General features: G+C 40.9%; 2 protein-coding genes and 1 non-coding gene across 3 annotated transcripts; all 3 read left to right on the top strand.

Moving 5' to 3' along the window:
* trnad-guc lies at positions 1–72 on the top strand. Its single transcript has one exon. It is a non-coding gene; the product is annotated as a tRNA-Asp (tRNA).
* A 2,488-nt stretch (positions 73–2,560) lies between these two features.
* On the top strand, positions 2,561–4,931 carry smug1 (single-strand-selective monofunctional uracil-DNA glycosylase 1). The gene is made up of 2 exons (XM_037679888.1): positions 2,561–2,854; positions 4,336–4,931. The coding sequence occupies exons 1-2, from the start codon at positions 2,561–2,563 to the stop codon at positions 4,864–4,866; spliced, it is 825 nt and encodes a 274-aa protein (XP_037535816.1). The 3' UTR covers positions 4,867–4,931.
* A 1,952-nt stretch (positions 4,932–6,883) lies between these two features.
* LOC119412584 (calcium-binding and coiled-coil domain-containing protein 1) lies at positions 6,884–20,776 on the top strand. The gene is made up of 14 exons (XM_037679612.1): positions 6,884–6,992; positions 7,513–7,661; positions 7,761–7,863; positions 10,356–10,558; positions 10,723–10,935; positions 11,023–11,171; positions 11,565–11,634; positions 11,762–12,016; positions 13,526–13,639; positions 13,940–14,035; positions 16,324–16,408; positions 16,478–16,626; positions 17,071–17,153; positions 20,218–20,776. Exons 2-14 carry the CDS (start codon positions 7,530–7,532, stop codon positions 20,243–20,245), a joined length of 1,680 nt encoding a protein of 559 aa, XP_037535540.1. The 5' UTR covers positions 6,884–6,992; positions 7,513–7,529; the 3' UTR covers positions 20,246–20,776.
* The last annotated feature ends 1,779 nt before the right edge of the window (positions 20,777–22,555 follow it).

The following is a 22,555-nucleotide window of genomic DNA, read 5'->3' as shown; positions in this document are numbered from 1 at the left end:
TCCTCGTTAGTATAGTGGTGAGTATCCCCGCCTGTCACGCGGGAGACCGGGGTTCAATTCCCCGACGGGGAGAATAATTTTTTTTATATATATATATTTTTTTACAGTACCTTTCTGTTTCATCAGGTGCGCGAGACTTCTAGAGATTGTCAAACTAGAATCCTGTGGGTAAATGGAAACACAAATACAGGTAAGAGAGTTTTCTTTAACGTCTCTGTAACAAATCGCATTCATCGTCCATAGTGGTACCTTACCCTAGTCTACCTTGGATAAATAACGTTACTTATTTAATTTTATGTATATTAATGTATTTGTTCAGTGCCCTGAAATAACGTCTGTTGTGTACGGTGGCTTAAATAAACCACTAAACATCGACCACCGTACTAAACCACTTCGGGTGCAGTATATTTCTGACCACTAAAATCTTGTGGCGCTGTTCAAACAACAAAAGTGCTCGATGGAGACAAGACGAGTCAGAGTCAGAGTTTCTTTATTGTCATTCGCACCTCATGTGGTACATGTGGTGGAGCGAAATTATGTACACGGGGTCCCAGTTACATCCAACAATAAAATGTCTAAGAAAAACAGTAATAACATCTAAGATATGAACTAAGAAAAACATCCACTAAATATACACTAAGCACTCATAACATAAAACATTGAACATCAGCACAAACATGAACATGAGTCTGTGAGCAGATGTGCACGCATGAACACATCAACATTGAAACAGATCAGCAGCAAGATGAGAAGAGAGCTTGGAAAAAAATATTTTTTATCTCAGTCTTTTGTCAGACCGAACAGTTCAACAAAGAACACTTTTAAGCAAAATTTGGCAATCTGGCAAAAATACTGGCAATCTAGTGTTATTTTGGACTGTGCAGCTGTGATATGTAGGACTAACCTGTTTAAATAAAGGTTGAATGAATGATATAATTGTTAAAATGTCACCTTTTTGAATACAGCAAACTGAGCAAAGTTATATAAAGGTAAACTCTCCCATACCGTTTCAAGCTTTATGTTTTTTATCTCTGTACTCACATTTTTACCAGAGAACTTCATAATCATTGAGTCGCTGACTGCAGTTCAAAAAGTCATGCCAGGTTCAGTAATTATTTTTATACTCCTGGATTATTGAGCATGAACTTTGGTGTTTTGAACCAGTTTGGCATGACTGCCTCAGAGGAGTTGATGGGGGAGAGGGCGGGCCCCAGAGGCCATCTTAGCACCAGTAAACTGTTTTTTTTTCCCACTATGGGAGTGTGCTGTTTGTGGGATTCAGTTTGTTGGTGACTCCTCGGATTGAAGAAGTCCTTAGGATCAAAAATGAAACGTCTCAGCAAAGAAAAAGAAACCATCCAGATGACCTGACAGAACATTGTTGGATTTTTACCTGGATTACTGAACATGAACGTTGATGTTTTTATACTCGTTTTAACAAACAACTTTTTATGACTGCCTCTGGGTTTATGCCCACAGAGGCATCAAGTTTGGGTACTACTAAATATTTTGTGCTAATAAATCAGTTTGTAACCTCGTAGAATAAAATTGTGCTTTGTGCAGCATAGGTAGGAAGTTGTTTGTGTAAAAGAAAAAAGTATTTTTAATGAGGGAGTTTTTCCTTTCCACTGTCGCCTTCATGCTTGCTCAAGATGAGAGTTCTTGGAGTTAAACTTAAAGCAGTCTGCTTCTGAGATAAATAGAGTTAACTTATTATTTTTATATATGAACGTTTCTGTTCAGTGCCTTGAAACGACTTCTGTTGTGACTTGGGGCTATATAAATAAACTGAATTGAATTGAATAAAAAAATAATTACACAAGTTACTGTTTTTTGTTTGTTTGTTTGATTTTGGCGAAGGTCTGTTTACAGATACGAAGCCAAAAACTAATTGTAAATCTACATGTGAAATTAATTTTACAAGGCTACAAAACTAATTCACAAGCACAAAATGTTTATGACCGGAATTTGTGCCCATACTCATGCAAGGAACAGACTAATGGTCCGCCATCGTGCTAGTTCTGGATGCCAACAACAAACTGGTTGACCCACTATGACATGAATAAAGAAACTTTCAAAATTAAAGAATGCACCTTTAGTCCACTCATGAGGTAAAATTAGAAAATATGTTTATTTTGTAATTCCCCTTACAGGGGCCAGTCAACCAAAGGGCCGCAGGTGTGCCCAGGTGTGCACTATGTCAGAATTTATTGCAGCTCTTCAGACTGACAAAGTCTTTTGGATAAAAGACGAAATGTTTCAACAAGTTTTTAATTATATTTTTTAAATTTTTATTCCTTTTTGTAAATCTGTCTAGAGGACCTGTTAACTTCGTTAGATTTATTTATGAGCGTCGTTTCAGTTCGCACTCCTTACCAGGTGGTGGCGGTAGTGCTCCAACTTGTTTGCAAACCATATAAAACCGAAGAAGAAGAGACACAGGAAGTAAAAACAAGAAACTAGATCCCAGTGGCCGGATGTTTTGTTATCAAAAATGTAGCTCAGTGCTACATGTTAGTTCGTAAAGCACTAACTTATTTAATACACGCTCCTTAAAAACATGTTTAATGATACAGGAAAAGAAACGGGTCCGGATCTTTATGAATCGAAGGAGGAGAAAGGAGGGCTCGTTCAGCCTGTAAACGGGACTTCCGCCCTGTTCCTGCAGGCTGAGCTGGAGCTGAACGCCCATCTCCGCCGGCTCTCCTTCACCGAACCGGTCCGGTACGTTTACAACCCGCTGGAGTACGCCTGGGACACCCACCGCTGCTACGTGGAGACGTACTGTCAGCCCGGACAAAGCGTCTTGTTTCTGGGGATGAATCCCGGCCCTTTCGGCATGGCGCAGACCGGGGTGAGCACCGCATGGACGGATGCAATGAGTCTGTTTTAACCTGTTGTGTCGCCAAACAAGAACACGCCTGAATAAAACATACCCATATCAAATTAAATGCTGTTCTTGAACCCTTTGGAGAAAATTCAAAAGCTTGGTGTCTCTATAGTTAACACTCAGTTACTTAAACTGTAAATAGTATGTAGCTGAAAAACAAAAATCATAGTGTCCTGATGTGTGCTCAATAATCCAGAAAAATCTTATTAGTAAAGTCAGGTCCTCTTGACGGATTCTTGTTGAAACGATTGTCTTTTATCCAAAATACTTCTCAGTCTGAGGAGCTGCAACAAACTCAAGTCTTATAAGTAGCACCTTCTCATAGTGGATCAACCAGTTTGTTGTTGACATCCATAACTAGCTGCTCACATGATAAAGGAGGACCATCAGCTCAACAATTGGTCGTTAGTGCTCTGATGGCCGCTTGCTATTCACAGGAGGCTGAATGAGACTAGTAATAACAGCATTGTAACTCAGGACCACAGAGCGGTCCCCACTAACTCAGGAGCTGGGCAGAAGGAGAAATCTTACACAAGACAGGCCCTGGAGCAATGTGGATATCCTATCTGGACCTTCCTGAGAGCAGAGAAGAAACCCAACCAGGACTCCAGCCATCAGGTGAAAAGGAGGAACCCAGACCAGAGGTCGGTCATTCCGTATGTTGCGGGAGTTTGGCATTTAAACCCCAAAATACATTACGGCAAAGACTGGTCCATCCCAAAGATCCAGTCCCCCGAAACAAACAGTAATATTGTGTAAGCTGTTCCGTGTCAGGAGGGCTGTGATCATTCTTACATCGAGGGAACTAAACAGCCACTGGACAAAAGGATGGACCAGCACAGAAGATCAACATCATCAGGCCAAGACTCTGCGGTCTACACTCATCTCGAGGGCAGCGATCACTCGTTCAGGGATGAAGATGTTCACATCCTTGAATGCTGTTATTTCTAGTACCACTCAGCCCTCTGTGAATAGCACAGTACATATCAACATAACAGGAGTTTGATTGGCTATATGTCTGTAGCATCAGAACAGGCGTCAGAGCTGATTGGTCAATTCTATAAGCTGTAGAGCGTGTGTGTCCCGCCAGTCAGGCTGCGTGGCGCTCGGTCGATATTACTGGCTCTGGCGGGATCATAGATTGACCCAGTTGTTCAGATGTGGTGTCAATCAAATAAGGGCTCTACACCATTTTGACACTGTGCTTTTTAATTTAAAAGTGCCTGGTAAAGTGAAAATATAAACTTATTGAAATATAAACTTTAATATGGCAAGACTAACATGTTTTAATAAAAATAAAAAATAAACATTTTATAGAACCTAAAAACATTTTACAAAGAACAAAATGTTGTTTTAAGTTGCATTATGATGATGATTATGATTGTTGTTGTCCTGAGATGTGTTTTGCTGCTTCAGTTCAAACATGCTGATTGATCCCCGCACAGGTCCCGTTCGGTGAGGTGAGGTCCGTCTTGGACTGGCTCAAGATCTCCGGTGAGGTTGGCCGTCCTGATAACGAGCACCCAAAACGACGGATCTTGGGTCTGAGCTGCACTCAGAGTGAAGTGAGCGGTGCGCGGTTTTGGGGTTTCTTCAGAAAACTGTGTGGCGAGCCGGCACGGTTCTTTCAGCACTGCTTCGTGCACAATCTGTGCCCACTGATCTTTATGAGTGCCAGTGGGAAGAATCTGACTCCCCCTGAGCTGCCTGCAGCCGAGCGAGAAGCCCTGCTCTCCCTGTGTGACTCCGCGCTGTGCCAAGTCGTGCGGGCGCTGCACGTCTCCATGGTGATCGGCGTTGGAAGGGTGGCGGAGCAGCGAGCTCGACGGGCGCTGTCCGCTGCAGGCGTCGGTGTGCGAGTCGAGGGCGTTATGCATCCATCACCCAGGAACCCACAGGCCAATAAGGGTTGGGAGGACGTGGCTAAAGCTAAGTTGGCAGAACTTGGAGTCCTCTCACTGCTGAGTACCAGCTAACGCCCCTCCTCTGACACTAATCCATACCAAACGCTCAGAGTGTCAAACACACTGAATACAGCACCACACACACTCACATGTCAATACGTTTGTGTTACTCTTCTGTAAAAATCAGGTGAGTCTGTAGCTGCAGCACATCGTGCAGACCTGAAAATATTTCCACACTACTGCAGTCTTTTTATATACAAGCTCGGGACCTTTTGATCAGAGTTGGTGCTGAAAATGTAGAACTCTGTTGAAACAAAGTGTAAATGATCCTTCAGTTAGTTTGGATGTGTCCTGCTGGGCTCTGTGCGTCTCATCTGATGCATATGGCAAGCCGTGAGGGTCAGAAAATACGCAGTTTTTCTTTTTTTGACTAGTTTAAAAAGATTGCCCTCAAACTTAACAGCGAATATGCTTTCTGTAATGATTTCTGATGATTGCTTTAGCTTTTAGTAAATATGTTCAATTCTGTTTATGAAATCTTATCTACCTCTCCTGATTCTTGGTTTTACAGAAGTTTTGTAGCTTTTCAACTCGCATTAGAATTCAGAAATAATCCTAGATACAAAGATGTGTTGTAAAAAAGTACAACTGTTCATGTCAGTCACACAAGACTCCTCCCATACATGTACTGTTTTATTATATTCTTTTTTTTTTAATCATGTTTTACTGTAAGAATATTTTGTTTGTTGACTTTTTACCAGCTTTGTGTATCACAAAGGTTATGCTGATGGAATAAAAACTTTCCTGTTTAAATAAAATTTTATAGTAAAAAACTGGATTTGAAACAAAATTATATTTTCCAATTATTTTTTTTTTTATCTACACGATGAAAATGAAGTTGTGTTTGTTTTAAATCTCCATCATCTTCTCATGACTACATGAAGGAACTTGAGTTTTCCTCCAAGGTCACATTTTTCACACGTTTTGTAAAGCTATGCAGACGTTTAGAAAGTAATTCATGCTAAAACGGCATATTTCTTAATTCATTTATGCATTTATATTGTCAAGGAGATCAATATTCAATTATCTAAAATGAAAAAAAACAAACATCAAACCACTTTAATTTTTGTGTTGATAAACCCTCACTCCTGGAAACAAAAGTGCCTCCTGCACATCATGACAGAGATAAAAAAAAGAAAGTTAAATCATATGATATGAAAAGGTTAACAATAAATGCAAGAACAAATTAAAAAAAAGAATTAGCTAATAAAAAAAACCCGAAATGTTGTTAAACTTGCTTAGTTTATTTTTAAATTCTAGGTTAAGACCATCAATTACTGTAATTCCCATGGTTTTTGTGTGTGTGTGTGTTTGTTTTTGTCATGTTGTAAGGCCCGTTTTTCCAACACGTACTACACTGTGAGGACCAACTGCTCATTATGGGGCCCATAAGAAGAAGTGCTGTTGGTTGGTTGGGGGTTATGTTTAGGGTTAGGTATATACTGGTAATGGTTAGGTATGTACTGGTAATGGTTAGGTTTAAGGTCAGGGTTAGACTATAGAAATTAATGAAAATGTATGGAAGTCAATGCAAAGTCCCTATAAAGATGGAAAGACAAACTGTGTGTGCGCCACACTGCCACCTAGTGTTTGAATTGGGGATAAATCTCTTGCACAATCAGAAAGTCTGAGATCCAGAAAACTTTATTTATGATTTTTGTCCCAAACATTAAAACCTGAGAATGAGTCATGATTTTCTCTCAAATAATACATTTTCAAAGAATAGGTTAAATAATTCACTACTTTAAAATATATATTGCTAATTTTAACCCTAAATTATTCCAAGAAACTTGAGGATAGCGTCCCCCTCCCTGTCCTGACCTCCACCTCCTCCACCACTGCTGTCAATTGCAACATGCAGTAACTAAAAGCAGCAGATCCCCCGTCTGCTTCATGGGTTTTCTTTTGGGAGTTGAAGTCTAGAGAGCCACTTTACCAGCTGACAAGTTGTGTGTTCATGAACTCCATCTCCCATGAGTCACCAGCAGGCATCAGTGTTGTTTCTCAGGGTCCGCATGCTTCAGGAGATGTTGTGAAACTCCTGCACCTGACAGGATTGCTCATCACTTTCTGCAGGCTCATCCACAGCAGGTGCTCCCATCAGGCAGCTGAAAACGTTCATTTCTCGGTAGATTAAGGTAAGATTTACACAACAGAAGTGAGGAGAAGAACCATTTGAAACAATAAAAATGTTTCCAGATTATTTAGACTATTACCATTTAAATTGGGGCAACTTTATTATAGGAGTTACCACATTTTGTTACTTTATTTAAAATAAAGTATTTTTAAGGTTGTGTTCTTACTCAAAGAAAATGATTAGATTCTTTTATCCTGATGCATGCTCAATAATTCTTAGATTCTTTTGTTTTATAGATAATCCTTTTAGGTAAAATTGTATTGAATGCAGTTTATTGACATAATTTTCATTACTATTAGTATTATCTTTGACCCGTTCAATGCCAAGGTCAAATTTCTATCGACCCTTTTTCCCATTTGTATTTGTGTATTCAGGTTAATGAGTGTCTTGTTTTTGTTCACTGCTGAGCCAGAGGCGGCTGCTGTTGCGAGCTGGCTCTGCTATCACCTTTCATCAGCTGTTTTTACCCAGAACCAAACTGGAGAGCAACCAACTGGATCCATGTGTGTTTTCTTCAACAGCAAAGCTTCCCCTTACAATGGATAAACAGTCCACGGTGGTGTTTCGAAACGTGGGGCAACTGTACTTCCCCCAAACGAGGGTGGAGTGCCACTACAGTCTGACTCCGGATCACCAGTGGAGCAGCAGTGACTGGATTGGGATTTTTGAGGTAGATTGACCCATGTTAGCTCCATCCTTCTAATGAATGTTGTGTCCCAGTGTGGTGATGAAGATGCACATGTGGTTTCAAATGTTGTTTTCACGGCAGATGGGCTGGTCTTCCCTCAAACAGTATTACACCTACACATGGGCTCTTGTCCCTGAAGGCTACGCTGAGGGAACCAGTGTCGACTGCTGTGCAAATTTCCAGGGTAAGTGTAAGGACCTGGTATTGGTTTGAACCCAAAAATACAGGGATGACCCAGACAACTCAGGTTAAGAGTAAAGAAAAAGTTTTTAATGAAAAACTAAACAAAAGGGCTGATGTGGCAGCAAAAACTTACATGAATAAACAAAAGGTCATGAAGGGAAACAAAAACCAAGATGCATGAAACAGGAGCCAGGAGTCTTCATGAGGAATGCCCAGATGCCAGACAACAGAAACACACAGATTTAAATACACCAATCCTGACGAGACCAATGACAAACATCTGGGAGGAACAACAGGTGAAGAAAACAGGAACTTACCGTATTTTTTGCCATACACGTCACCTCTGCCCTATAGGTCACATTAGTCAAAATTTGTCTAATAAAGTGAAAAATCTGTAAATATGTCGCTTCGCCGTATACGTCACATCTATTATGCGTCACCACTGACAATTTGGGCTGAACCCAGACATGTGGACCGGTGTTGTGCCAAAAATTAATGGGCTGCCAAATGGCGACCGTAGGAGCGTGCACAGGAGGACTTTAACAAGAATTTATCAAGATTAACACTTAAAAACAATTATTTGTTTACTCGAAATTATAGTAAATGTGTGTCCCAGTCTATTGTTTGCTTAATAAATGCACTTTGAGGGTCAAATCAGATGAATTTCAAAAATAGTTTTGCTGCCTCTGTGCTCCCGGGAGGAAAAAAGGAGGAGGAACATGGCTCGTTTCTTCGAAATTTCACAAGAAAAGCACCTAAACAATTATTTGTTTGCTCGAAATTATAGCAAAGGTGTGTCTCAGTCTAACATTTGCTTAAAAAAACTTTAATCGTCAAATTAGTTGCATTTCACCAGGGCGGTGCAGCTGGTTCGATGGTCGGTCCAAGCAGCGCGCAGAACCAAGGTGGGAAGAATGTGGCAAGCCGATTATATCATTAAAAGCTGGTGAAGATTCTCAGTCATCCAGGACATGGTAAATGCAAAAAAGTTCAAGAAAAAAAAAAACACAATAAAGTATAAAGTAAAGTATAATAAATAAAGTCCAGTTGTTTTTGTCTTGAACTTTTTTGAATTTGTCATTATAACCACGTTTACCTATTACATGGTACAACGGCATGCCATACATACTATGCTGCCATCAAGTGGCTGAAACTGGTACTGCTTAAATATTTTTTCATACAGAATGAATGAAAAACGGTCATATCTCAGCCAAAAATTGTTTTAGAAACATGGGAAAAAATTAATAAATACTTTGCTTCGGCCTATAAGTCGCAGGGCATGCAAATTATGCAAAAAAAGTGTGACTTATAAGGCGGAAAATACAGTAATGAGGAAGTAATAACCTGGATACACCACAAGAGACACACACGAGGAACAGAGTCAAATAGAAAGACCAGGAAGGGAAATAAGGACAAGATAAACACAAAGAAAACAGATCAAAAGAACAGACTATGACTACTCATCTGCTCACACTGACTCATGTTCGTGCTGCTGTTGTTCAGCGTATTGTTTTTGAATGCATTTTTTTTTTAAATGGACGATGCACAACTCAAACATAAATGTTACCATTTGATGCACTGTACCAGATTGTAGCAAATGCTAATTCACATCTAGCGTATTCTTAGTTTAGCATATTTCTTAGTTCATGTCTTAGATCTTATTATTGTTTTTCTTCTATGATTTATACTTTTGTTGGATGTAACTGGGACCCTGTGTACACAATTTCGTTCCACCACATGTACCACATATGATGCGAATGACAGTAAAGAAACCTTGAACTTGATCTTGATGACAGTAAGATCTGAAATCAGAAATGTGAGTGCTCACAAAGGGTGCAAACATCACAAATCTGCCAAAGGACAAGGAAAGGTTTACTTCTAGATAAATGTAGGTTGATGAAGACTCTGATGCAGGTGTGTTGATTAGAAATGAAAAACCAGTGCAACCCAGGAAAAACAAAAAAACCTGATGATGTTGGTAAGTGTGTTATGGTGTGAGCAAATGAGATTAAAAAATGTCTGTAATGCTTGAACTCTGGTTATTCCCAGCTTGAAGCAAATTCACAGCTGCTATCATTTTAAAAATACTTTTTTTCCTCTTAGTCTTTACTGTCACAAAACTGTGCAGCTGGGCTACAAGGAGACACACTGAGCTTTACAGGAAAAAAAAAAACAGGCTACAAATCTGGAGTTTGTTGAAACATGATTAAAAATTGTTGAATTATTCAAAAAGTGATTAGAACCTTTTTGTTAGTTTGGTTTAAATGAGAAGCATCACTTCTTTCTAAAATCACCTCTGTATTCCTGTTTAAAGGCCTTATCTAGTTGTGGAACATGGTGGTGGTAGTATCATGGTTTAAGCAGAGTCTTCTCTAACAGATTTGCTGAAATGGATCGTTTCTCGACTGAACAAATAATCAAGAATTTTTTTTCTTTATATCAAAATAATTTTTTTTCTCTGTTTGTAATTAAGATTGTTTGTACTCGACACAGCATCCTACCTGCCTCGGCCCAGTGCCGTGGAGTTCCAGTTTGTTTATGTGGACAAGACGGGAGAGGTTTGTGCTCGGAGTCGACCCTTCACCTTCTGCGCTCCCAAACCGCTGGAGGAGCTGGAGACTCTGAAAGAAGAACAAGACGGGGAGGATGGAGAAGAGGAGCTGCTGCTGGTCGTCCCCAGAGCTCAGCTGCTTCAGGTGTGTGTGTGATGGGGGCGGGGGGGGGGGGGGGGGGGCGGACCAGAGAGAGCATGTGTGGTTGGTGGGGGGGTGGGGGGGGGGGGGGGGGGGGGGGGGGGGGGGGGTGACACACTAGAAATTACATCTTTTACACCAACATTCTTTTCCTGTGCTGTAACCAGAGCCGGTTAGAAGAGAGCTTAAAAAGACAAGCAGACTTACAGCGAGCCTTAGAGAGAACAAAAGAGGAGGCAGAGAGGGGAAAAGAAAGCAGCAAAAGAGCAAGAATCGAGTGGGAGAGTGAAAGAGACGCAATGAAGGAGGAGATCACAGAACTCAGGGACAACCTGAGGCACAGCTGTAAGCTGCTCAAGACGTTGGAGGGAAAACATCAGGTGTGTGATGGCTCACCTGATGAACTTTATTCCCAAACGAAAGGCAAACGCATGATATTTTGTTTCCCCTCTTCCTGAAACGGACAGGATGTGAAGTACAGCGAGGAGACTCTGAACTCCGAGCTGAGTAAGCTCCTGGCTGAGAAGGACGAGAATCAATGTCGGGTCAAAGACCTGGAGGAGGACATCAAGGCTCTGACCGACAGAGAGACGGAGGCCAGCAAGGAACTGGAACGGTGAGGCGCTGTGCAAATGTTTTCAACCATCAAAGAGAAATATAAAAAGATTGATCTTTTTAAGACCTTCAGAAAGTCTGTTGATCAAGACCACAAATGATTCAGCAGTCTGTTACAATAAAGGCCTAACATTCCTTAAACAAACACATTTCGCCCACCACCCAGTACCTGAGCTTTAAGATCAGATTGTAGAGCGATATTGAAGTTTTAGTTGTTCTTGTCAAACCTTGAAAATAATGTCCTATTTTTGGTAAAATGGACTAAGTTGTAGCCGTTTGTTCTTTGGGTTTTTTTTGCAAAGAGTGAAGGTTTGTGTGAACTTTTTATTTTTACTGTATTTCATTGTTTGGACCTAAAACCAACATGATTTTTTTTTATTTATTGTTTTGGTAGGCTGAAAGAAAGAGTGAAGAAAATGTCGAGCCAAATGAAACACGACGAGGAAAAGAAAAAGTCTCTGCAGGTAAACTGACAGCAGCTGGCGGCTGTAAAGATCTAAATTGGTTTCAAATAACTTTAAAACCTTTAATCCAACAGTTCACCGTGACGAGGCCAGCTGGTTTTCAGTTTATTTACCCCCCTCCCTGCAGGTGGAGTCTGAGGCCTCAGCAGCAGAGGTGCAGGGGCTCCAGGAGCGTCTGGAAGCCACTGACCTTGTGAGTGAAGGTCTGCGCAGAGAGCTGAGAGAGCTGGGCGCCCGGCAGAGCCACACCCATGGTGAGCTGCACCAGGCCCGACTGCAGGCGGCCCAGCTCACCCTGCAGCTGTCGGATCAGGACCTGCTCCTCAGAGAGGAGCGGGCTAACTCGGCCCTCGAGAGGGAGGCGTACAAACATGCAGCAGAAGTGAGGCTCTGATGGGCTTGGTGACCTGGATGTTGATGCAAAGTTTTTTTTTTTTTTTTAAACACTGCCCGTGCATGTGTATGTGTGCGTGTGTGAAAGCAAAACATCTCATGAACCACTGCACCTTTCCCCACAATTCAAGATGGCCGCCAAAGTTGGCTAGTCAACTTTGGTCAACTCAGTCAATTTTACAGATGTTGAGCTCAAACCAGGTGTGGTAGTAGCTGAGAGTCGCTCACATAGTCTGGGTGCTAACAGATGACCTACATCTTGATTTGACCTCATCTAACCACAAGATGATTCTAGTTTAAAACTCTGGCATAAAGAACGGCGGCTCATGGACATTCCTTCAAGGAATTCTAGATGTTTGTATGAACAGAGTCAGCATTTATAATTCCTTCTCTACGTTTATTGGCAACTAACAACTTCAGCAAACATTCAGCTGTTTTAACTATTCAGATATCAAAATGCTTAGCTCGTTCAGGAGATGGGCACAATAACTTTTGTTTATTATATATATTTTTTTCCTATTGACTTTATTTACAAAACAGCCAAAAAAAATCTTCATAAAAATACAAGATTTGAAGTATGGTACTTTGACAAACTCATGCTCATTTTTGTTTTTATTTACTGTCTTGCTCCTTTTAGCATTTAGCTACAGTTGAGCTAAGTGATACACTACTGTTGTGTTATATTTTAGCCATAGTTGAGCTAAGTTATACTTTAGCTACTGTTGTGTTAAGTTGTAATTTAGCTACAGTTGAGCTAAATTATACTTTAGCTACTGTTGTGTTATGTTATAATTTAGCTATAGTTGAGCTAAATTATACTTTAGCTACTGTTGTGTTATTATACTTTAGCTACAGCTGAGCTAATGATATTTTAGCTACTGTTGTGGTGTACTTTAGCTACAGTTTAGCTAAGTTATACTTTAGCTACTGTTGTGTTACTTTAGCTACAGTTGAGCTAATGATACTTTAGCTACTGTTGTGTTATACTGTAGCTCCAGTTTAGCTAAGTTATACTTTAGCTACTGTTGTGTTACTTTAGCTACAGTTGAGCTAAGTTAGCTACTGTTGTGTTAAGTTATAATTTGGCTGCAGTTGAGCTAAATTATAATTTAGTTATTGTTGTGTTAAGTTATAGGCTACTTTAGCTACAGTTGAGCTACACTGTAGCTACTGTTGTGTTATACTTTAGCTACTGTTGAGCTAAGTTATATTTGAGCTACTGCGTGTTGTTATACTTTAGCTACAGTTAAGCTAAGTTATACTTTAGCTACTGTTGTGTTAATTTCAGCTTCAGCATCTGTTTTACTACAGCTACTGCTACTTTGTCATTGATTTGTTAACATTTGTTTACTTCATTTAACGCTCTGTTCCGTTGATTTTACCCTCGGTTTTGTTTGTTTTAACTTTTAACTACTCAATTTGAGCTTCTTCAGCTAATCTCAGCACTCAGCCCTCACACTAACTTTTATCATTCCAACTTTATCCTCTCTTTGTTCAGACTGATAAAAAGAAGTTATACTACCTGAGCTGTGAGCTCAGAAAGAAGGAGGAGTGGCTCCAGGAGGAGAGGATGGAACGAGACAACCTGGAGGCCGAGCTCGGGAAGGAGAAGGTAGGCTGGTCAAAATGCAGCGCAGGGATTTTCAACATCTGACACAAAAACATCATGGAGGCTAAACATAACTCGGGTGCAGGGTTTCCACCTCATCGTTAGCTCAGGGTGTGTTTTTGGAAACTGGAGAAGCATGCCAGCAGTTCTTTCAGTGCTCACATGCTGGCACAAATAGAAAAGCTTCCATGAACAGTGAGTAAACATTTCCTCACATTAACATGTGATCAGCAGCAGGAGGAGAGGGAGAGAGCTACGTCAAGATGTGAGACAGAGTTAAGTTACTGTAAACTCCCCCACCAGGTGCTGCTGAACGACGCCAAGCGAGAGCTGCAGGAGCTCAGGGTTAACTTGAGAAAGGTTCAGAAGGAGAGAGAGGAGGAACAACTGCACAAACAGGCAAGTGTTCAACATCACAACACCAAACCCACTGAATATAAACCCCTCCTGCTGCCCTGGGGTCAAAATGTCCCACAAGGCCTCGGTCTTAAGAGGCATCGTGAGACGTTCTGACCCACACTGTCGCCTGCATGATGCATTTCAAATGAGTTGGTGATAATTAAAGTTAGCAACATAAAATGAATTACATAACATCTTTTTTTTTTCCTTCTTACTCTCGGTGAAGGCGGACACTTTTTCCTCTCGCTCCTTCCCCTGCTTCTGCTCTTTGTCCTGTGAACCTTTCAGAGCTTCTCTTTGCATATCTTCCGAATTGTAAATTATGGATTTGGTCAGCTGATCTATCAAAGCAATTGATCAAATTTTCTTGATGAGAAGACAGGGCGAAGGAGAGCCCTCCTGCCCCGATGGGACACTTGCAGCTGGATACATGATGGATTCCTGGGGGCAGTGGAAGATCATGTGTCTGTCCATATTGTCAGTCAAGGATGTTGAAGATGCGTACATAATTGGATTTATGATAACAGGATTTCTGCTTTTTGGGGTTGGTGGTTACCTGGCATATCGACATATTCGAAAAACGTCGGCAGCTTTTCTGGCCATTGTGAATCTCCCTGGCCTGTGTGAAGGAATGTGCTGTGCTGTGAACACTCACACTCAAATACTGTGAGCTGAGCCATAAGCTGGATGCAATTTCTGCTGAAAATCACAGGCTACATGCGGCTCTTGAATCTCGCTGGCGGGAATGAATCAACCTGGGAGAAGTTACAAGCTTGACTCGGCGGTACTGACCACAAGTTTGGCTGTTTGGAGTCGCCTTTGAGATGTACTAGTGAGACTGTAAGGCAGACGGAAATCAACGGAGTCGGCCTGACCCAAAACAACTGTTGTTATCTGAATCTGGCTCCCTGTGTCAGCCTTGGAAGCTGACTATCTCAAATTCTCCTGGATGTTATGTGAATAAGATTCTCTGCTTCCACTACCCGTTCCCTTCCCCAAGGACATCTATGGACCTGTCTGGAACAGTGTTCACGGACTTACTTACAAATGTACATATGCATACACTCATTCGCACAGCTCACATTCCCCTCAACCCACTGCCTTCGCTGGCTTTCCTCCTTTTGCACCCTCGATGCAGTAACCTAGGTTGGATACGAGGTGCCAGATGACTGCAACAGTCTCTTGGGCGGCCTGTGCTGGGTGCTCCCTGCCTCTGTACGCTCCGGCGCCCCCCCCCCCCCCCCCCCCCCACACACACACACATTTAACCTCACCCACTTCATGCATCTTATTATGTCATGTATGTTGCTTTTTTGTGCTGAGGTTTTTTGCAACCTCACACTGGCAGCGCCTCTCATGAGGCTGCAGCCTAAGGCACCACGTCTTCCCATGTCTATGTTGTCTGGTTGTTTGTGTTTCTTTGGACGGGTTGTACTGAAATGAAATTTTTTTGTGCTTCGGTGCAATAACAATAAAGGCTGATTCTGATTCTGAAGTACAGTAGTCTCTTGTTTATTGTGGGGGATCTATACCCTGAAGACCTGCGATAAGTGAAAAACCATGACTTGGGAATAGTAATACAAGTAGTACAAGTAGTAGTTTATTTTATTATATATATATATATATATATATATATATATATTTATTTATTTATATTTATATATATATATATATAAACCCTTCCCACACTCTTGCAATATTCTAAACAATTTTTCTAAACTCTAAACACTCTAAAAGAGCACATAATGTCATGATTTCAGCTCCCTGCCTCTTCTGTTCTTTGCCACCTGCAAGCGCTCTTGGCCACGCTCTGCACAGTGAACAGCTGATCAGCTGCAGCAGGAAGTTTATCCTGCAGTATGGACTGCATAAAGGTGCGGGAGGTGCTAAACAATTTAAAATTATTTATTTTAAATAAAAATCTAATGCCGATTGTGCGGCTCATCCATCAATCAACCAATTGTGTCATGTCCAGTCTTATTTTGAAAAACCGTGATATAACTAATCCATGATAAACAAACCATGACGTAGCGAGGGACTACTGTATATATATATATATTTATATATATATATTTAGCTAAAAAAATATGTTTTACTCTAAAAATTGTGAGTGCATGTATTTTTGTTGTACAATATGAATTCTAGACACTGTTCCTGCCTTTTTACTTTGACAAAATCTTGAAGAATACAGTTCTTTACCTATTTATGGAATTTGGGTTCTTTCTATTTTCTTTTTTTTTAAACTTACTTTCTTTCTTTTTCATCTTTACATGTGTGGCCTGTGACAGGATGTGGAGAGCTACCTTCACCAGTTGGAGCAGAAGTTGGGGATTATACCTGAAGCTAAACTAAACAGTCTTTTGTCTTCTAGCTGTGAGTAAATGTTTTTTTTTTAATATTTGACTCTGCTTTTAACAAGCTGTAACGAGTCTGCTCGAACAGCTCTAGACTCGTCCTCTAAGCAAGATGAAGATGCATCATCAGCTTCTTCCAGCTCAGTTTCTTCACCTCTCTTCCCGACGGCTGACATGGAGGATGGAGCCGAGACTCGAAGCCAGAGCGAGGGGGACAAGCCGGCCTTTGACTCACAGGTGTGCCGTCCCATTCAAGTGCTTTTAACACCACCTGCGTTTGGTTTGGACGCAGTCTGAGCGGGTCAATATTTGACTGTGGGGGAGTCCTCTGTGTCACTGTCACAGCTTCATTGTTGAACACCGGGTGAGAGCTGCTGCAGAAACAGGCTGTCACAGTGGAATCCATCGAAATGGATCCTTCAACAAACACAGACGAAACACCAAGAATGTTACATAACTTTACGGAGTCTAGTGTGAAGTAAATTTGTGAACATCTATTTATGGCCTTAGTGATGTCCGTGCATGCACAATTTTTAATCTTAAAAAAAAAATGCAGCTATGAAGACACAAACAAACCAATATTTAATTATTTGTGTATTTATTTATTGTTGAAGGTTGTTTTACTCTGGAGAGTGATAAACGTCACAGTTTCTCACAGGAACCGTTTTTCTGTAAAACCAGGTCGAGGTGAAGCGGAGCAGTAAAAATCCAGTTGGTGAAGGGAGCCAACTGATCCTTCCTGAACTCGTCAATCCGGTCCTGAGGTGACTGTTGGATAAAAATATCCTCTCATTATCTACTTACTTCAAAAGAGCCGCACACGAAGACAGGAGAAGATTTTTTAACCCAGTTTACTGGCAAGGGCAGAGTTCACCACAAGCTTACACAGATGTTTCACTGAAGCCCCGGTCGTGAAGATCTGCACCGAACAGTGTGCGGGAAGTGTTTTTATAATGCTTATCAGCCCTCACAGACTGTCACTGATGACCTCGGCCTCTTAGACTTGGAGGTATCAGGTGCCTGCAGGTAGAGCTGTCATTTCTACCTTGAACCCGAAACCCAACCTGGACCGACCTGGATTAGGGCCGGTCCGAGCCGTTATAATGTGATTAATGTGTGGGCTGGGCCGGTCTCGAGCTTTGATGCGGTTTTACAAATCATATAGCACAAATAAAATGAGAGGATGAAGAAAGAAAGAACAGTGCAGCAGTTAATCAGACTGTGGAAGAGATCGCTGGCGCATTGCGCAGTAATTGTGCAATAATTGCACACGTGCGCTCAGGCTTCTGCGGTTTTGCGTATCATGCAGCACCAAAATAACCAACTAAATAATGCACAATATAAAATTGTGTTAATCTACTTGTTGAGGAGGAGGCAAGTCCAACCGGCCGGTTTAAAGAGGTTTAAAAAAGTTGCATTAAGCTCAGATGGACAGCATGTCACCGGCCGCGCGCGCCCGCTGACCAGCCAGTTGAAATAGACTTGCAACCTGTCTAGGCTGTACCCCACCTTTTGCACAGCCACTGCTGGACATGGGCACCAGCGACCCCCGCTACCCAAAAATGTAGAAGTGGGTAAAGATAATGGATGGATGGATCAATCAGCTGATCACTGGCCGCGGGCGTCTCTGCACCTGCTGTCATCTGCGGTGAAGGAAGTAGCAGCATCTACAAAAGCCGAAACGAGTAGCGCGTTCAATTAAAATAGCCTTGTTCTATATTTTTCCAAATAATTTTGCTCTAAAAATAGTTTTGTTCATCTGTATAACAGCCTATTTTTACAGTTGATATTTTTAGGCTATTCGTTTTGTATGTTAATATCCGTTTGTTGATTTGTTAATATGAAGAAATCATATCTACCTTTCATTACGTTTTTAAAACTATCATGTCAAAAGCAGTAAAAGCTTAATAAAAAAAAAAGGTTGTTTTTTTTCGGGTTCGGCCCTCTAATTACCGGTAATCCTCTGGGTCTGGGTAGAGCTTGGAAAAAAAAAACTACGGGCTCGGTCCAGTCTGGGCCAGATTTATTAGTCCCGAATGCAACTCTACCTGCAGGCTACTCTCTGAGAGAGAAAAAGACTCTCTGACCTCACACACATGGTTTAACATTCATTTAACATTAGCCATGATAAACCTTTAGCTAAACCTTATGATGATTTCCTAATGATAAACCTTTCCCCTGACAGTGACAAACGTGGACTTTAAAGGGATAGTCTGGTCATTTTTGATGTGATGCTTTTATTTAAATTCCAATGTTTTAATTTGTTTACTGCTGTTTTTTTATGTTGCGTATTTGTACTTTGGGACAACTCCGTTTTATGCAAAGGGAATTAGCCTTGGGCTAACTCAGTTACATCTTTTCTTTAGACTCTAGACTTCTTGAGTTGTTTTATGAGGATGAAAAATGACAAATAACTGATCCTCATTTGGCTAGCCGATAGCCTAGCGTGGATGAAGGCTTGTGTCCTATGACTGATTTCACGGCAGATATGGCACTAGTTATTAGTAATTTCTGACAGAGCATCGCTTCAAAAACAACCAAACTATCCCTTTATAGTCAAGTCACACACAACACACACTCCTCTGCTATAAGCTGTCACACTCTGCTCTGACAAAGCCTTTGTTGTTTTATTAAATCCTTTATTTCCCTAAAAACACATCTTTTAGACAAACAGCGCAAAGAGTAAAGTGCAAAAGTTTTAAACTGACATTTATGTCTTAATATTTTCCAAGAAGCCAGTTTTTTTTAACTTTGGCTGCTTTTTATTCGCTTTCCTGAGCGATGGAATGCTTTTCTTTAATTATTATTTTTTACTCTTATCTGAGCCAGTTAAGCATAAAAAGGCTTCCAAGCTCAAGGGATGGGTCAGTGTTGCGTCAACACAAACAGCAAGTGACAACTTAGAATATATATATTTTAAATGGGATCTTTAGACACTTTGTTGCCAGCAGCTGGTCACAAAGACACATTTTATTCCCAGTTTTTTTAGTTCAGACGTGGGCGGCCCACGTGCCACTAAGGCTTATGGCTAGTGGCCGCATGCATGGCCACTTATGGCCCACAGTGGGCCACTTATGACCCGAGAGCCAAAAGTGTCCCAAGGACAATTTCCAAAAATTTTAATGGAAAAGAAAATGACTTTTAAATAAGTTGATGTAAACCTGCTTTTAAACAATAAAACTAAAGAAAGTCTAAATTTAACATTCTGGGAAAAAACATTTAAAAAATACTTTTGGATTAAGATGGGCTGAAACTTGGTTTTAGGTCCTTGTGTTTCCAGAACTTGACTGAACCTTAAAGGCATCAAAAATCAAACATTCGTTCATTTTATTTCTTCTTCGGCTGCTCCCTTCTTCCGGGGTCTCTACATCAAACTAATTTGCACGAAGATTTAGCAATTGATTTACGCCGAATGTCCTTCCTGACGCAGCCGCAGACCACCGAGCTACCACAGCCCTCTGTGTGGAGCAGAGAGCTGCCATCTAGGGCAGCCCAGGGGAGCAGATGGTGGGGGTTAAAGGCCTTGCTCAAGGGTTCAGGGTGGAGCAAATGAGGGTGGAACTGCCACATTTTAATGTTGTCGGTCAGGGGAATTGAACCGGCGACCTTCCTATCACAGGCCCACCTTCTCTAACCTCTGTGCCACCACTCCCACTATTCATTCATTCATATATAGGTTAACTTGTCACAATGGTATAAAACTGTATCATATTACTGCAGGTGAATAAAATAAGTGTGCAATAATTCTAACATTGGATACAACTAACTTTATTATAGGTTTCCTAATATGTTTGGGATAAAAACCTTTTTTATTTTTTGTGTGTGCAGTGAGCTGGCCAACTCCCCGATGTGGTGACACAAAGAGCAGACGCTGCTCCTGGAACAAGAATATACTCAAGTTTATTTAGAAAGTAAGACAATCGGAGCATTTAGTTTGCTCTTTTGACAAATATGAAGGTTTTGTTGTGGAATTAGTAAGTTCTCTCATTTTAAGTGTGGTCAGTAGCACATGGAGTCAAACCTCTTCTAAAAGCTGTTAGGTGCAGACTTCATCGGTCTGAGCAGATTTTCAGCACTTCACATCTAACGCCTTGATTTCAGGCCTTTAAGCTGTACGGTAATGTGTTCCTGCTGCAGTGAGAAATATGCACTTGGCTGAACTTGAAGCCTTTTTCGTTTAGTTTTGGCGCCATTTTGGCCCCAGAGTTTTATTTTATTTTTTGCACGAGAGCGTGACTCCTGTAGCCGTGTCAGATTGTGTGGGTGTGCGATCTCGGTCAAGTGCGAAATGATCCGCTTCGACTTTTAAAGCTCCAAGTTGGATTATAAGAACATGAACGTTTGTTTGAAACATATTTTAGTGGAAAATCAGATCCGTGTGTTGGTAATAAAATATTTTGTGAGGTCTGTTTATTTTTTTTTCTACAGTTGAGGTCTTGTTTAGCTGAAATGCTACATGTTGATCTGCTTCTAAAATGTGACTCTTCATTTAAATGTTTGCAAAAAGACAAATAAAGATGACAAATGGACACGGAAAGGTCTGAAAACAAACAAAAAAAGAAGCTTTTTATCAAAATACAAGAAAAACATATAGTATGCATTAAAAAACAAACATTGTGTTAGCTTTTCATAAAAATGCAACCAGAACATGTCAGCATGGTTTTTGTTTTTGTGCAGCTGGGAGCCACGAAAGCTCAAAGCATTAAAGCTCAAATGTAAATCCCTGAACATGTAAAGATGTTTGCAGTGAAATGCAGTCAAAAATCAGCAACAATACAATATAAGAGTTCAGCTTCAGTATTTGAAGAAAATCCTGCCGTCACAACATACAAAGCACATGGATTATAAATCAAGAGGAGCCCCCTAAAATCAAACCTGTCTTTGGTCGTTTAAGTTAACATTACATGTTTACGTGTGTGAGTATAGATTTGAGACCCTGGTGACCTCTTCCATGGCTAATTTATTGCACCAGCTCAAACTCAGTAAAAGAAACAAATTCAAGAAACAAAACAACATTAAAAAGAAACATCCTGCTTATGTGATGCAAAAACACAATTAAATACTTGATATGTTGTGTAGAAGTACACGTAAATACTGAGCAAAGGACACAGGAAAAGAGACGTTGTGGCATTTTCATCTAATAAAAGCAAATACAACTTAAAGGGACATACAGATCTTCTGTGGAAAGGTTATGAACAGTTATTATCTTACCTGTTGTAGATAGCGATTTGAACAATTTTCAATTGAAGAAGTAGAGTAATTCTGACGGAACTGACGAGCTAACGGCTAGTCAGAGTGGGATCAAGAGCACAGCGGGTTGCTGTCAAGTTAAAACGACTCCAAGCTCAAGTATTTCATAGCAGTTTATGCTAGGGCTATTATTACACAGAAGTACTACAATGGTGTAGCAGGAAGTGCCCCAGCTACTTGCTGCTGCTATTTACAGTTGAAAATAACAGAATTTTACAAAAAATATTTACACCATGGGGAGCTGATGTAATGAGCAGTGTGAAGTTTTGTGCATGAACAGCAGCTACATTTCTAACATTGGAGCTGCTCAGACATCTGTTGGTCTGAAGTAAACTCCATTTCTCCAGACATCTACAACAGGTGAGATATTAATTGTTCACAATCCTCCCACTTCAAAACATCTTGAGTGTGACTTTATCAGTCTTGAAACCACATTTGTGGCTTCAACATTGTTTTTTTTAATCACTACTTTTTTTTCCTAATAGCCTTAAATCCTCACACACACACACACACACATTGTAGTACAGACTTCAACTTTTGGAAGGACTTTAAGCAACGCTGCTGTTTAGTTCTTAAGTTTTTTTGGAATATTGCAACATCTGAATACGTTTGAGGGCGGCACGGTGGTGCAGTTGGTTGAGCTGCTGCCTCTCAGCGAGCAGGTCGCCCCGGTTCAAATATCGGCCTTTCTGGGTGGATTTTGCATGTTCTCTCCGTGCATGTGTGGGTTTTCTCCGGGTACTCCAGTTGCCTCCCACAGACCAAAAACATGCATGTTAGACTGATTGGTAACTCTAAATTGTCTCTAGGTGTGAGTGAGAGAGTGAATGATTGTCTCGTTTGTCTCTATGTGTCCCTGTAATGGACTGGAGACTTGTCCGGGGTGTACCCCGCCTATCACACAGTGATGATGGCT

The sequence above is a fragment of the Nematolebias whitei genome, chromosome 7 (genome assembly GCF_014905685.2).
Source record: "Nematolebias whitei isolate Nwh7 chromosome 7, NemWhi1, whole genome shotgun sequence".
In the NCBI taxonomy this organism is placed as follows: domain Eukaryota; kingdom Metazoa; phylum Chordata; class Actinopteri; order Cyprinodontiformes; family Rivulidae; genus Nematolebias; species Nematolebias whitei.
The sequence above is the reverse complement of the archived record's forward strand: the minus strand, read 5'-3'. Positions and strand labels throughout refer to the sequence as shown.

Excerpts from the sequence above, each read along its gene's own strand:
- smug1 (XM_037679888.1), top strand. The coding sequence starts at position 2,561 with ATGTTTAATGATACAGGAAAAGAAACGGGTCCGGATCTTTATGAATCG. Across the intron at positions 2,855-4,335 it reads TCGGCATGGCGCAGACCGGG|GTCCCGTTCGGTGAGGTGAG; the intron begins GTGAGCACCGCA and ends ATCCCCGCACAG.
- LOC119412584 (XM_037679612.1), top strand. The coding sequence starts at position 7,530 with ATGGATAAACAGTCCACGGTGGTGTTTCGAAACGTGGGGCAACTGTAC. Across the intron at positions 11,172-11,564 it reads GCCAGCAAGGAACTGGAACG|GCTGAAAGAAAGAGTGAAGA; the intron begins GTGAGGCGCTGT and ends TTGTTTTGGTAG. Across the intron at positions 14,036-16,323 it reads AGGAACAACTGCACAAACAG|GATGTGGAGAGCTACCTTCA; the intron begins GCAAGTGTTCAA and ends GGCCTGTGACAG.